We start from the raw sequence: 17168 nt of genomic DNA on the forward strand, positions 1-17168 counted from the left end.
CACTTTAATTAAGTTGTGGTGCAACAGGTGTCTTGACAGGAAGGGGTGGGCCCATTTTTTTATTAGGGGGGTGCCCGAGTTTAGTCTTGCCTAGGGCAGCACAAAACCTAAATACACCACTGAGAACAGGAGTATGGCAATCATTGCAGACAGAGACCCCTTGCTTCCAGCAGAAAGGGACTAGGCCTGATAAAGAGCAGGTCGTCCAACTGCCCCCTTGGTGGCTATAATTCTTACTGCTGAGCTCCGTAATATAACTGTAATGGTTCTGGAGGAGAGGATCTCGAGTAGCAGAATAAGCCAGGACCTGAGGAACAAAGACTGGGAGCCAGAGGAACAGGAGACTAAAAGCTTCAGATAAATGGAGTGTCCTTCTGGAACCAGAAGGAAACTTTCAAAGTGCCAAAATAGGAAACAGCAAGCAGGGTCAAGTCAAGGCATGTCACAACAGGAAAATCTACCAAGATAACGCAGGAACATCATAGAATGTTACACCCAGGGCTGGCCTTAGGGGTGTGCGACCTGTGCGACCGCACAGGGCGCCATGGTAGCAGGGGCGCCTGCCCGGGACTTAACTTAAAACATCGGGGTTTTTTTGTTTTTGTTTTAACTTTATTTAACATCATTCATGTTAAATAAAGTTTAAAAAAAAAAAAAAAAAACCCGATGCTTTAATCTAAGTCCCGGGCAGGGGCGCCGAGCGGTTGCTCGTGAAGTTCTCAGCAACCGCTCGGCGCCCCTTACTCTCCTTGACTCCGTCGCGGTGCCAGCATCTCATGTTGAGCGCCGGACTATTCCGGCGCTCAACATGAAATGCCGGCAGCGCGGCAGAACGAGAAGACGGATGCCTCCCGGTCTCACCGCAGGACTCCGGCAACAAGTTAAGTGGGGGGGTGTAGTTTGAAAGGGCAGAGGGGGGGGGGTTGTAGTTTGAAGGGGCAGAGGAGGGGTGTAGTTTGAAGGGGCAGAGGGGGGGGTTGTAGTTTGAAGGGGCAGAGGAGGGGTGTAGTTTGGAGGGGCAGGGGGGGTGTAGTTTGAAGGGGCGAGGGGGTTAGTTTGAAGGGACAGGGGGGGTAGTTTGAAGGGGCAGAGAGGGGGGTAGTTTGAGGGGGCAGTGAGGGGGGGCGCCAGAGGAGTAGTCCGCACAGGGCGCCACAACGCCTAAGGCCGGCTCTGGTTACACCAACCAAGGGCAGTTGGATACTGAAAGTCCTGAGGTATCATGGACCGTATAGGCCAAAAACTAGGCATTTGGGGTCAGGCTGGGTCACCTTAGGTCATATGACGTAACACAGGAGTGCGAGTAGACTGGAGCGCGGCTTACCGTTTGCAGGTCTTCAGCGGGGACCCACTACTTCCGAAGGTCCACCGGCGGAGGAGGTCAACTCCAAAATGGCATTACATTACATTTATTTATAAAGCGCCAGCAGATTCCGCAGTCATTAGAACAATTTAGAAACACATACAATAACAAACTGGTGCAAAGGAGAAAAGGGCCCTGCTCTTGCGAGCTTACAATCTAGTCGATGCTTGGAGACGGTGAGACCAACAGGTCGTGGGACGACACTTCATTTATATATATATGTCTTTATAATAATGTAATATGTTTGTGCTCTTGATGATGTGCAGAGCTGGGTACAGCATGCTATGGAGGTTGTACTATCCAGGTTTAGCTATCCAATTCAATATAATCTTTCTATACAAATAAGTGCGGGAACCTTATAAGAAGCATTTGGAGTGTTTTATTTGAGTTGACACCTTTGTGTTTGTATTTTATTTGCTCTGTGCTTTATCTGTCTTGGTTATATCTGATGACCATTAAACGCACTGACATCCTTTTAACAATATTTGTGTTTGAACGCACACCTCCTAAACATATTTAACATTGCTGTGTTCAGTCACCTGGCTGCTTTACCACAGATAGGGAAAAGGTCACTAAAGATATGAAAAGCATTCTCCCTTACTCGCACCATTTCAATGTGTTTTCAGTAAAAAAATGTTCTTTATAACATGCAAACATAAGCTTGTGGAGGATACTGTTTACTCTTTAACCCTCTTGGTTTCTTGCATGCATGAAATGTGTTTTTTGGCAAAGTAGATCCTCAAGATCAACCACATATCTCGGGATCAATGTTCCTCTAATATAATGTGGCTGCCTTCTGTTACCGCTCCAGGTGGAAGCATTAAATGTACACACGTGAAAGTTCTGTAAACGAAGAAAGACGTATTTACACTTAAACATTGAGGCTTTATCTATCTCCGTAGAGAGAATTGATGATTAACCAAAGATTGATCCAAACCTTCTCTATATGTAACATTAACTAGAAACAAGTCTAATCCTTGTCATTGGTGCATGTCGTAGGCAGCCATTATGGAATTAAGTAAAAGTTGCAACATGCTTCAAGCCGATCTATTGTGAGATGAGCTTGCCTAGAATGCAAGACAAAAATGTCTCATCTCTGGTAACACGCAAGGGTAAAACAGGTGCCTTATCCTTGCATATTAGCAAAAAATATATATATGTATATATATATATATATATATAGGTGGTGGTGGCTTTTAGGAAAATTATTTAGTGTTTTTGATACTTTTACTATTTGTATTCTTACCATTATGGTGTGATGGGATGCACAGTTTGCCTTAATCAGCATACTTGTATACAGTATATGTTAACTGAAAAAAAATTGTAAAAGTGTTGCTGTTATAACATTGTCACAAAAATCTAAAAACCTATAATAATTGGCTTATTCTGCCAAGTGGAAACAAATGTGCCCCCCCCCCCAAAAAAAAGCTCAAGGGGTTTAGTCAATGTGATTAAATAACGTTTTAAAAGTAGTAGATTATATTTTATATATCATATATTATATTATAATATATTTTTAATAAATTAATTGTTTTTCTTTTCAGAGAGGATAACAATGAAAATTTGGGATCCTATTTGGTTTTGCACTTTTCAAACAGGATCTGAATTAACAGTCTCAAACTCTGCTGTGGAAATACCTCTCCCCAGGTCTATGTGCACCCTACTGAAGAGTCAATCCATTTATTAGGCTGTATACATATTCAAGAAAGCAAACTCTTATTGAAGAAATGTCTATTCCATCTGAATGAAGCCAATTAGAAATTCGCTTCTCCAAAGCAGAAAGAAAAGCACACATTTTAACGAATCGTAAAACAACACAGATTCACAATGTCCAGAAACATAGAAATCATCAACTTCTCCTACTTATTGGATCAAGAGAGGGAGTCCATTATGCTTGTCTTACAGAGAGATGAACACCTGAAGAAAATAGAAGACAAACGAGTAAGGTAAGGTTTGAGAAGTATTTTTTTTTTTATGTAAGAGACCAGGGTCACGCATTGTATAACAGCCGAGGGTTTGATTATGAAATAGTCCACACCTATCGACATATACATTGCCTGGAGGCAATGGAAATCAGAACTAATTATTGGGACTCCATATCAGTGTAGTTGGGGAGCCACATTTGGCCCTGACCATTCCCCAACTTGGTCCTGCCACATTCTTGACTCTCCTTCTCCCTGTGTAGAGCTAACCCTGCCACCATAGACCGGACATGCTCCATTTCTGCCTCCCATAAGGACAGGGCCGGCCCTACTCTCTCCTCTGCGAGCCCTCTAGCTCAGTCTCGGTGCCGGCTTGTAATGCTGAGCGCCGGAAGTGACGTCAATTTCCGGCGCTCAGCATTACAAGCCGGCACCGTGGCAGAGCAGGGAGACTCGCAGCAGGGCTGTTTAAAGGTAAGTACAAAGGGGGGGGGTTAGGGTAGATGATAGGAAGGGAGGGTAGATAATGGCGTCGGCGAAGTTTAAAATGCCGCCCCCCACCCCGGCGTCGGCGGGAGGGGCATCATTTTAAACTTCGCCCTAGGCGACATTAAGTCTTGGGCCGGCCCTGCATAAGGATCAGAAGAGGGAAAGCTTCAGGGTAGAAATCCTGGGGGGTTCTCCATCATACATCCATGTATAATTAAGGGTTACTTACAGTCAGCAGGTCTGTGTGCTAAGAACCAGGACATGACGTATCCTGGCAGACAGGTACAGAACGTCACTACTAAGCAGTAGAGTATTCTGGGCCAGTAACAAGCTATCATCTGATCTCTCCAACTTGCCCTTGACACCGTAGCAAAGCATGGGTCACCTGACAACCTGTGTCTGATATGTCCTTGTTAAGAGAAATAAAACTATATTTGAAAAGCATAAAGCACGGCATTTTAATGCAACTCTGTGCCATAGTTAAAGAGAAAGTGCCACATTTCAGCCTCTAGCCCTGGATTTCAACCCCACACTGCCTCTCACTGCCTCTAGCCACATACCACAACAAAGGTGCCCTGATTTGAAATGTTGATGGGTATGCTTTAGAATCCTTTTATTAGCCCAGCCATGTTTTCTGACTTTGATCCGCATTATTACATGAAAATGGACAAGAGGTTCTACCAGTGGAAAAATGGTTTAATAAGTTTTAAAGATGTGAAGAAAATGGTGATTTTCATTAATACTTAAGTGGAACGAAAACCAAAACATATTGATACATTGTATACAGGTATAAAAATTGTCATTGGGGTTAATCTGGAAAATGGCAATTTATTAAAGAGAAAAAATTGAATGATCCCCTATCTTGCTGTGGTGACCATGACACGGGACTCCTCATATATTTACGTGGACAGCATATGTACACATTATTTTACGCTATTTTAATTAGCGTTGGTCCATACTAGATATTTTTAAAAAGCGTCTTAAAAATATTTTCATCAAATGTTTTCAAATGGTTTTTTTTCTTGGCATTTAAAACACGATTAGAACATGGATTCCTCCAATTTTAAAAATCAGTTAAACCTGTTGCCCTTATCAGATTTGCTTGTGCCTCAGCCCACATGTAATTATGTTAGCCGTACTTACAGCATTTGTTCCGTGAACAATGGCTACAGGCAGTCCCTCCTTCTAGAATTTCAGAAATATTCAGAATAGTCAGACACCCCAGCCACATTTTATTTTTGTATAAAGAAACATTTTCATTTTTAGATATTAGGATGCTCTGTTTGCCAAAATTCAAGATTGCTTACATTAATTGCATGTGAGCCAAGTTATTTTTGTATGTTCTGTATGTCCATCAAAAATATAGTGCTTCGTTGGGTTCTGTGTACAATTTCATTCAACTCAAGGAAGTGTGCTATTGTGAAATATTGTGAAATATGTTGAAAGACCAGTTTTTTTATCATATTTCATGGATAATTCTGGGCTGTGCCGTGTCATATGTTGAAACTGTGAGATATGTTGTTCTATACAGGTGTTGTGCCTTCAAGCGCATTACTGGGAGCAAGTGGACCGAATTGTCTCATGATTTTGTGGCATAGAATGTTAGCATTGCTTTTGTTGAAAACTTCACAAGGTTTCAAATATCTATTTCATGTTCATTCCACGAGATCTATTTTGCATTAAGTTCCTTGTTGACGCAGGTTGCCAGGTATGTGTGGGAGGTTCTCAGATTGACTGATTTGTTCTAGGAGGCATGAAGCCAGAGGAACAACGTGGAGGAAGAGGGCAGGAATATTACATTACTGTTGCGCCAGCTATCTCTTCTTTTAATAATGAGGACATTTTGGAATTTGCTTGTGTTGTATTACCAATTGGTCTGTAGGATTGCAATTCATCTTACGTTGCCATGACAGGGACATTTCTGTAGACAACCTGAATAAATTGTATCCAGTGTCCCATATGTATCAATGGGAGCACTTTCAATGTATGTGCATAGGTGGTTCCATTAAAGCCTCTCTCTCGGGAATTAGCTGAGCCTGAGCAGTTGCTGAAGTGTTCCGGCGAACATATCACCTGCAAGCAAAAAGCTGAGTGTCACCATCGCATTTTAAAGAGACCAGTCAAGTGCATACGATGGCTGGAGTGCCCCTTTAAATTGTATGGTTTCAGCTGCCACCAATGAGTGGCAAATATTTTGGGTTGAAAAACATTTGAAATGGTACCGTTTTTGAGATTAAGTTCAGTGTCTAGTGTCTTCCATGTGAATAGTAGGTTAATTTTTTTTCTTTATGACAAACATCCAAAATTTACCATACACTTAAAAATTTAGGTTTTTTTATACTGTGTTAAGTATTAATTTAATTTTGGTGACAGGGACTGTATAATGATTCTCCCACGGGGAAATATGAAGGACAATCAACAGCCTCAAGATCAACCAAACTTTTGGGAATATACCAGCGAATTTGAGACTGTTGGCACTTATGCTACTGTAGTACATTTCTAAAAATCTTGGCCAGGGGTATATGACAAAAACAAGGCTTTTAGAAACCTGCAAATACTGAAGCAGCCTCGAGAGCACAATAGGGCAAATCTGGACAGCTGACCAGGCTAGGCAGCTATAATTTGTAATTCTACGAGCATACAAGCCTTGCAGTTGATTAGATATTTGTTTGTATGTGCGGATTTAGAGAAGATTGATTGTCCTGCCTCGGTAGGACAGATGAACTTGCTGCCATGCTGCAGGTACAGAATCCAGGCTTTGCATGAAACTATACCAAGCAGAATGAAATGAACATTTCTGGAAACAACAAAAAATGAACATTGGAAAATTAATTGCGAATAGATATAAACCACTTGGCAAATCATACGCATTTCTGAAAAGAAAATGGGGCTCATTATCGATCACTCTTCTTATGTAACATTTCAGATGCACAGGATATTTAGTCATTTAAAAAAAAAAAAGGTTTAATATTTTCATTCGGCAACATGGTTTCATCACAATATATAATCCACACATTAGTGCATATATATAATTATCCATAAAAAGTGTACCTCTTTCCTCTTCTGTTTAGGACTGTATCTATACAGCATGGGTGACCTTGTCTGGACTGATTGATTCAGAGCAAAATCTTTTGCTCAATTTCTTGTTTTATTCTGTACTCTCTTGATCCCTTGATTACTTAAAAACTGTCCCCATATCCGCTCTTTATAAAAATATGGCTTTGACTTTTCCATAGACAATGTACATTTCAGCTTTCAAAGAGACATAATGATTATGGGCTACCAATCCATCAAGAATCATGCAGTGGGCAGGGGACAGGCATAAGATGCTATGGCTACCTTCCTTTTTGGTTCCACCCAACCTTGGTTATTGCTTTGATGAGAACTTGTGTGTGTGCATATATATATATATATATATATATACACCGATTAGCCATAACATTATGACTACTGACAGGTGAAGTGACTAACACTGATAATCTTGTTATCATGGCACCTGTCAGTGGGGGGGATATATTAAGCAGCAAGGGGACATTTTGTCCTGAAATTTGATATGTTAGAAGAAGGAAAAATGTGTAAGTGTAAGGATCTGAGCGACTGAGGGCCAAATTGTGACGGCTAGATGACTGGGTCAGATCATCTCCAAAACTGCAGCTCTGCTGTGCAGACTAGTCAGAGTGCCCATGCTGACCCCTGTCTACTGCTGAAAGCGCCTACAAGGGCACGTAAGCAGTGGCGTCACTACAGGGGGGCAAGGGGGGGGAATTGCCCCCCCAAGGTTATTCCTTGCCCCCCCTGTTGCCCCCCCGTCGAATTTGTACCCTCCCAGGAGAGTCCCGCAATGGGACTTTAACCCCTTGACTGCTAACGACGGCATGGTGCCGTCGCTAGCAGTCCCAGTCAGGTGCTAACGACGGCACTACCTTACCTTGATGGAGGTCTGTGGACCTCCATCACCACCTACCCCGGCGATCTGCCCCTCAAACTGAAGGGCATCACCGGGGCCCCCCGATCTGCCCGGTGACGTCTCGCGCAATAACGCGATGAAGTCACCGCGCAACTTTATTAACAACTGACAATTGTCAGTTGTTAAAGAGGTATGGGGGCATGCTGCTTAGATGCCTGTATCTCAGGCATCTAAGCAGCTACATACCCCCAACATATACAGTTGGAAAGGTAATCGCCTCACCTTTCCAACGGTATATGGATTGTAAAAAAATATTTAGTTAAAAAAATTAAAATGTAAAAAAAATGATTTGGGGGTCTCTAAAGGCTGATAAAAAAAGGTAAAAATTGCCTAGAGACCCCCAAATTAAATTATTTAAACACTACTTTAAGTATTCTAGCTAAATGATCACTGTGGTAGCCAATGTTACCACAGCGATCATATAGCTATAAAAAGTCACATTCCCTTTTTAAAAATGGCCGATACTAATTTTTAATCCTATGATCCCTTTGATCATGGGGTTAAATTTAGCCAACGGTAGAGGGAGGCAATTTTTTAAATCCTAATGAACTGCAAATATTATTAAAATCAGCCATTTAGCCTGTGCGGTACGTGAGTAACCATATCATCCCTGGAGCGCCTTGCATTTTTACTGCAAAACTTATTTTTGCAGTAAAAATTCTCACTTTACCATCATTTCTTTGGGATTGTAAGGGGAAAGAATGGTGTGCGCTTCTGTGAGTGAATGTATTTAAAGTATGGTGTGTGCTTCAGCGAGTGAATGGAGATATGAAAGGCGTGTGAATGGTCAGTAATTAGGGTTGAAGCCTTGACGTGGCATTACTGCTCACGTAGGAAGTTAAATTATGGCCCAAAATTACACATTTGCAAAAACGACATCCCTTGGTGCATCAAATGAGGGGCTGCATGTGTTTCTAGTACAAACCTGGAGTGAGCAAGACACAAATGAACATGTCGCTATGGTTAGAAAAAACATATTTTCTAGCCAAAGCGACACATTCCATCATTATTTGTGCACTCAACTTTTGTCCTAGAAATACATTTAGCCCTCATTTGAAGCTCCAAGGGGTGTAGTTTCTTAAAATGGATGAATTGTCTGAATGAGGGAGAGCATGAGTTAATATGTGGCTGAATTGTCTGAACGAGGGCGAGCATGAGTTAATATGTGGATGAATTGTCTGAATGAGGGAGAGCATGAGTTAATATGTGGATGAATTGTCTGAATGAGGGAGAGCATGAGTTAATATGTGGATGAATTGTCTGAATGTGTCTCTTATGTGTGTTATCTGGGTGTGCAACCTGTGATCTATCCCTGTAATTTAGGGGGTTTTAAATATACCTTTAATGCCGTGTTTTTATGTGAATTCCAATTGATCTGTACCGGCAAAGCTGGGTTTGTGTGTTCTTCTGTAGATCCATATCTGCTATGCTATGTTTCCATACATTATTTATGTATACCTGCAAATACTGGGTTTGTATGTCTTGTTCAGTTGATTAATACCTGCAATGCTGTTTCCATGTATTTATTTGATCTTTACCTGCAATGCTACATTTCATATATTATTATTGTATACCTGCAAACACACGATTTGTATGTCTGATTCTGTTTTTTTTATATATACCTTCAGTGCTGAGATCACAAGTGAATTTCAATTGATCTATACATGCAAAGCTGGGTTTGTGTGTTAATGTGTTGATCTATACCTGCTATCGGCAGCAGGGACTAATATTAATATATATATTGGCAACTGGGGCAGTTGCCACCAGGGGCTATTATATATATATATATATATATCAGCAGCAGGATCTAATATTAGGCCCTGAAATCATTTAGTGCAAAAGTTAAGGTATTGTGTTGTTTAAAGGATTTCAAGGATTAGTCTTACTAAATTGTGGCTTCAGGCTTCCCATGTTGAATGATCAAGTATTGTATTGTCCAATAACAAAAGTATCATTCCATAGCACATTACTTTTGGCAATATATATATATATATATATATATATGTGTGTTTTTTCAGTGGTATGATTTAATGGTGGAAATTATTAATGCCCCCCCAGTTTGACTGTGGTATCTTGTGTGCCCCCCCTATATATTGTTTCTAGAGTCGCCACTGCACGTAAGCATAAGAACTGGACCACGGAGCAATGGAAAAAGGTGATCTGGTCTGATGAATCACATCTTTTTTTACATCATGTGGATGGCACTAGGATGCACTATGGGAAGAATACAAGCCGGCGGAGGCAGTGTGATACTTTGGGCAATGTTCTGCTGGGAAACCTTGGGTCCTGCCATTCATGTGGATGTTACTTTGACACGTACCACCTACCTAAGCATTGTTGCAGACCATGTACACCGTTTCGTGGACACGTTGCCCCCTGATAGCTCTTTCAGCATAATGTGCTTTTCTGGCACCCTGTCACAAAGTAAAAATGGTTCAGGAATAGTTTGAAGGACACAACAACGAGTTCAAGGTGTTGACTAGGCCTCCAAATTCCCCAGATTCCATTCTAATTGATCATCTGTGGTATGTGCTGGACAAACAAGTCCGATTCATGGTGGCCCCACCTTGCAACTTACAGCACTTTAAGAATCTGCTGCTAACGTCTTTTACCAGATACCACAGCAAAACTTCAGAGGTCTAGCGGAGTCCGTGTCTCGACGGGTCAGGGCTGTTTTGGTGGCAAAAGAGAGACCTACACAATATTAGGCAGGTGGTCATAATGTTATGGCTGATCGGTGTATATATACATGTAATAATATAAAATACAGTTATGCTAGCTGCAAAGAGAGAACGCTACGTACACTTTGTAGATGAAGCACCATGGGGAAAGTAGTTTAATGGCCATAGATAACCTTTATGCAGATGGTTTCTCTAGTCAATGAAATTGTGAAAGCCTGGTGTAATTTATATATTTATATATATATATATATATTTATTGTGTGTCTGCAAATAGCAAAGTTGCATTGTCTATCGGCAGCTGGTGCTTTGCTATAAAACCTTTAACAGAAGGAGTTTGGTTTAAGAATAAAAAACATAAATTCATAGAGAGGCACTGCAGAAAATAACCAAAAGTGCCAATCTGGTCTGACCTGTTTGCATCACTTTTTAAATGCATTTTTAGCACATCTTTATGTACATTCAAAACTTTCATGAATACATTTAAATATATTTTTATAGCTTCACAAAAGACCATTTATCTGCTCTCAGTAAGGGAAACATGGTTTGTAGGGTATTTCTGCAAATATAACTAAATAACTAAATATTCTTGCTGTTATGGAACAAACCTTTAACCTTCAGCCTTTTGGACCTAGGTTCTGTACTTCTGCTACAGAGTGTTCTACCTAATAGTTAAAAAAGGATACATGCAATAAATAATTAAAATTGGAGTAGAGGCATTTTAGCGAAATCCAAAGTTGCAATGTTAATTAGCTGATTTTGAACAAAATGTTTTGGTCAGTAATTGTGTTTTCTTGCTATGTGTATTAAAACTCAGAGACATTTTTTTTAAATGTCAATGTTTTTTTAGCTGCCATTATAAATAAAAGGCTGTGTTCTAAATTGTAGTTTTTCCTTCTGTAGGGATCTTTATGTTTTGTTCTAAAAAATCTAAACAAAAGTATAACCAGTCTCTAGCATGGCGAGCTGAAAATTGTACCCCCAAACAAAAATGGAGACTTTGATTTGTCAGCCATTGATGGTATACAGGGGTTGGCGTCCAAGTTCTGTAACATAAATACGATTCCACATTGCAGTCTCATGGTGATTCAGAATACAGCATGACAAGGACGTGTGTGAGGGATGAGGCACTGGCTATGTGGGGTGTACTATTAGGAATTGGCAAAAATTTTTCCTAAAGAAATGGCCTCTGATCGATGTGGACACAAAGTAACAACTATACTATTATAGTATATGTTATATGTGGTGGAGAAAACACTTTCCAAAAAAGTTGCAGCTCTGATTGTCTCAGCATTAATTACCAGAGTCCGGTGTATTCTACATTCCACTTACGAACTTTTATGAAAATGATTAGTATTATTAGTTATCTTAAAGATGTTTGGTACATATGTTGGAAATGGGTAAATTAGGGGTTTCCAGGTGTCGACACACCTTTGTCTAGGCTAAACAGTTTAAATCCACGTAGCTCAAATAATACAGAGACATACAAGAAAAATGTTTCTTTGATAAGAAAATGGAGGGTTTACTACTGCGATGAAGCCTATGAAAGGCTAACACACACAGGGTTACGTTGGGAATAAGGATATATGTTAACCAGGATGCAACTAACTGCAACAAGAATGTTAAAGATTGTAACAAGGTATTGGGGGAGACACACAATTCTTATAGTGACGACAACATCACCTTTACAGAGATCAAAAGCCTTACAATAAAGAGACACTTCAGGTTAGTCAAAGGTTGCTTAGTTAGGTCTGATCACTTTAACGCATTTTACCACTATAATGACTGTAATATATATTTTTAATATGTTATCATGCTCCCTAAGGTGTCTGACATAGTCTGCATGCTACCTCCACAAATTACGCCATTCCAAAACATATTCGTGTTAACAGGACCAGGAAAATTGTATTTCTCACACTAGTTCCATAACACAAAATACAGGGGGCACTATGTATGTTGTGATTAGGTGTACCATCTACATGTACTGTATGTTCCCTTTTGGGTGCAAGGTTTTTACAACAGCTCGTCATGTATATACGATATCTGTACTCCTATACGTGTGGTTGCATTACGGATCAAATAAACTCAACGTACCAATTTTGCACAAAACAGGCCTTTATATGTCAAACTATGATAATGAATCAAAAATGAGTCATTCTGAGCACATCACGAGTACAGGCTAAAATGGGGCAACTTATGCACAAAAAAAACCCTTGGGGTTTCTAAGACCTTGACACCCATTCTACCAGAGGCTTCTGCATTGGCCTACATTACTCCTCTGATGTCTACTGTATTGTGGCAAATGACTGACAATATTTGTTGTTCACGATACATTTTTAATTATATATAGAAAAAAATTATGTAAAACAGTTGATTAAACAGTATAAAGAACATTTAGCTAATGTGTATATATTTTCTTCAGATTTAATGTAGAACAATAGCTTTTTTTCAACAATCAGATGAAAATGCACAACTTGTATTATATAGTTTTTCTGCTAAAAATAAAAAAATTGTTTTCAGTTCTTAGATTCCATAAATATTGTACTGTGACAAATGTACTAATATTTTCATTTTTGCCTGTGTTAATGTCACTTACCAAAGTGGGCCTCCTAGGCAACCATCCTTTAGCACAGGCTTCCAGATATATTGCAGGAGTTTCTGTGATGTGCACCAGGGGGGCACATCACTGCCATGTGACGGGCAGAGGGAGGCAAGATGATTTGGTGCCAGGATTCAAAAACCTGAAACTGCTGCTATATGCCACCCTAGTGTGGTCCTCGCTTGGCACAGCTGTTCCTGTCGATGTGTGTTCAGTTTTGATTAAAATATGGCATCTAAGACACCTAGCCTGTCTGACTCTGTGTACCATATCTGACTTATCTGACTACCTGCTCCGTGTACTGGACTTGCCTAAATCTGACTACCTGCTCCGTGTACCAGACTTGGCTAAATCTGACTACCTGCTGTGTGTACCAACCTTGGTTATTTCTGACTACCTGCTCTGTGTACTGACCTTGGCTGACTACTTATCCTGCATACCTGACCTGCATTCTGTGTTACCTATCCTGGCATTTACCTGCATCGTAACCTATACAGGTATCCAGCTACTGCTGCTGTGCTTTGCTACCAATACTCAGTGCCTATTATAACAGCCTATAGCTGAGCCTGCACACTGTTGGCATTACCAAAGTCCCTGTCTGCTTATTTAGGGGCTCAACTTGCTAAATGTGTCAAGATGAAGAACTCCTGTGGTGTGAGCTCCTGAAATGAGAAAATATATCAACGATTTGTATAACATTGTTGTTCCACCCACTGCCATGACTCCAAAAGACTGTACAAACTTTTCAATCACTCAAGGAGTCTTCCACTTCTGCTCCTGTATTAATACACCTAGATTTATCGAAATGATTCATGGTTGAGGTCCATGCCTATAAAATTGACATACGGACAGCCCTGTCTTAGGGGAGCGAATTCCGTGGCAGACTACATCCCTGCACTTTTTTCTTTAAGAAGTTTTCCTCCACTGAGTCCAATAAAGACATTGTCAACTGAGAACTCCTGGGCATTATTTTGGCTCTTCAAGATTAGCACAATTTTCTGGGAAATTGGGGGAAAGAAACCTGGTCACTATCCTCATGGACCATAAAAACCTCAGCTGAGTACCTCAGCAAAGCCAAAAGGTTGAACTCTAGACAGGCCAGAAAGTCCCAGTTCCTCTCCAGGTTTGACTTCATCATTTCCTATTGCCCTGTATTCAGAAACCTTAAAGCCTTATGCAGTAGTGCCTGTTTATAACTGCGTATACCTGAGCCTGTACACTGTTGAAATCATCAAAGTCCCTGCCTGCTTATCTTAGAGCTCAATCTCTTGTTAGGTGTATCAGAGCGAAGAACACCTGCAATGTGAGCTCCTGGGTCACGGCAGTCATGACACTTGGGGTTTGTTTAAAAGGAAAAGGTATAAAGGAAACATAAAAAAGAATGAGAGTGCTGGTCATGTGCTGAAGGCCTGTAGCACACATCTCAAACAGAAAGCAAGGTAGTGCAGGAGTACAATTGTATATAAGGCCTACAGAAACCGGGGACTTACCATAAATGAGAGGGTGGTAGAATAGCCCAACAGTCGCAGTTAACACAGTAAGGGACCCTGCATGGGACCGGTATAAAGCTATCCTGAAAGATGAGACCAAGGCCTGAGTGATCTTTACATCGGAAAATGGGTAGTATAACTTTTTTGTTTGTTACAAATACTGCAAGTTGCTTATAGATATTTAAGTACCAAGAGAGTTTACAATTTGCCTTATATCCTGCAATGTATTCGAAACTTGCAACCTGACACACTTATGACACACTCCATTGAGCTCAGAGAATGTGCTTGTTAAAGACTTCTCTGTCCCCAAGTTGTCTTCAAGTTCAGTTGTAATGGAGAGCACAAAGTAATCAGCCTCAGGTAGCTACAAAGTGTCTCTCCCTGCTTCACCAAGTCTTGTCTTGTTATTTCAAGACTGCATCTTAGCTGAGAAATTTCACCTCAGTTCTAAGAGACCTGTTTTTGTTTTTCTCTCCACTGTTGGAAGGTTTTAACTGGAAGCAAGTTAATATCAAGGAAGAGCAAAATTGCCCACGGTTAAGCTCTGTAATGCTTGTGTAAGCCATGGTCATGTTTTAGGTTTGTAGCACTAAATATAGTTTTCTTTTTAACATGGCGAGAGTGTCCTCCCATGTCTTTATTTTTATGTTGGAGTATTGACGTAGGCTGGCTTTCGGAAGTTCATAAAAGGCCTAAATAGCTTTTACTTTTCATAGTTTGAGATTACCATGGAACCATAAGAAGAATATATATATTTTTTTTAATACTTTTACAGTTATATATGATATGATAAGCCTCTTCAGCCAACTAATCTTCTGTATAATACTTCTTCGCCTTGAATATAATATTGATTATTCAGTTGTATCTTTAAGTCAATGTTATTGCGTAACCATACACTGCATATGAATTCAGGCATTGTGTATTGTGCCCCAGGGATGCTGTGTGTAAACATGAACACCACTTCACCGTCTTCACTAGGATAATAATGTTCAGTGAAAAATATTTTTAATGCATAATAATAGCTGTTACTAATGGATAACACTGCATGGAATACCCCAAGGTGAAAACTCAAAATGTATGAACTCCTGTTAACCATAATAACTACAGATCATAGCTACTGATACATTGATGATCATACATAGTGTGATAAATCTATTAATCAATTGACCTAAGTCTTACGTTTGTTTACGTATACATTGTTAACATTTATCTACATCACATCTGTAAAAGGAAAAAAAAAATTCTGGTCAGTATAATTTATACTATGCAAGGGTAAAACACGTTAAAGGTGATCTGTTATGTATCCAAATGCTTCATTTTACTGCTCCAATGTACAGATTAAAACAATTATAATAATCGTAATAGTAAAATATGTTGTGGAATGCAAATAGCTAAATATAGTACTCTTATTTTATAGAAAATTAAAGAATGAACTTCTGGAAATAAGACGAAAAGGTGGTAACCGACACAGGCAGCGCCAGCAGAATAACCCCAAAGTTTGTGTCCGCTGCCAGAAGAATTTAGGGTTGATCTTTGATCGGGGAGAACTGTGTCATGCCTGCCAACTACGGGTCTGCAATGCGTGCCGTGTTGTGGTTAAAGATGCTAAATGGAAGTGTACAGTGTGTGCCAAGATTGCGTAAGTACAGATCTTCATCGTTAGAATTACTGTACCTCCTAAAAACAGAGCTAAGTTCTAAAGCTTGTAAATGTAGACATTTTCAAAGGCAAGAAGAGCAGTACTCTCTACCCCATTAATAAGTGATGTTTGTTTCAGCTATTGGAAAAAACAAAACTGTTCAGTTCTATCTGCCTTTTAAATTTGTGGGTTTTTTTAGGTCAATTCTGGCAAGTGTCATCTTGACCGTGGAACATTTAGCAGGGATACAATTACACAAACTGACTTATTACAAAGGTGGCATCCTATCACACTACCACACTGGAATTTATTGAGCTCTTCAGAACGACTATTTTTTTTTTTTGGACTAATGCTTGTAAATGCAGACAGCATGGCTTTTTATAGGCCAGTCGCAATGGGTCTGATTAAAACACCCGAATTTAATAATTAAGAGGTGTGTTCCGGTACTTTTGTCCATATAGTGTATTATGAACCAGTATCAGGAAGGTTGTTCTCATTTTTTGGCACTTTAGGAGAGTGTTTGATTAGATTGATGTAAATGGACCACTGAAGTACCATATTGCTTAAGAGACTAGCAGATATTAAGAAACATAATGCAATGTTTCTTTATAGCTAATTACATTGGAGGATCAAGCGGTCGCGTTGAGCTTAACTCGCTGAACATGTAGTGCAGACGCAATAACTACATCACTGTATTCAGTGACAGTCAATACAACTTGCTGTACAAATGTGGCGGTGACTAGATGTTAATTTATCAGTATGAAGACCAAATTAGAGACTAGGATGTAGTCATATGACTTGTTTTTAACAGCAGTTAAGGGTAGGGTTCGACATGGCTTTGACATATTGAATATGTTGGTGGTTTTCACTGCAATGTATTATTGCTGATTCCGTCACTTGTTGCATAGCGTAAAAGGTCAGATTTCAGTTCCATCTCCAGAAGTATCATAAATAATTAGTAATTGCACATACTTACATTTGGAATAAAGTAATTTTATGTTTAAACATGTTTTATTGAACA

At 39.8% G+C, this 17168-nt stretch overlaps 1 protein-coding gene across 1 annotated transcript in view; it reads left to right on the top strand.

The window, feature by feature from the left end:
* The first annotated feature begins 3190 nt into the window (after positions 1-3190).
* The window catches only part of LOC149280157 (synaptotagmin-like protein 5), a 58192-nt gene continuing 44214 nt past the window's right edge, over positions 3191-17168 (top strand). Inside the window, exons 1-2 of the mRNA XM_089500772.1 lie at positions 3191-3309; positions 15926-16147. Of these exons, the coding sequence (XP_089356898.1) occupies positions 3191-3309; positions 15926-16147 (341 nt within the window). The remainder of the gene's footprint in view (positions 3310-15925; positions 16148-17168) is intronic.

This window comes from Sceloporus occidentalis, unplaced genomic scaffold (genome assembly GCF_023333645.1).
Source record: "Sceloporus occidentalis isolate IW3139 unplaced genomic scaffold, rSceOcc1.0.p SCAF_159, whole genome shotgun sequence".
NCBI lineage: Eukaryota > Metazoa > Chordata > Lepidosauria > Squamata > Phrynosomatidae > Sceloporus > Sceloporus occidentalis.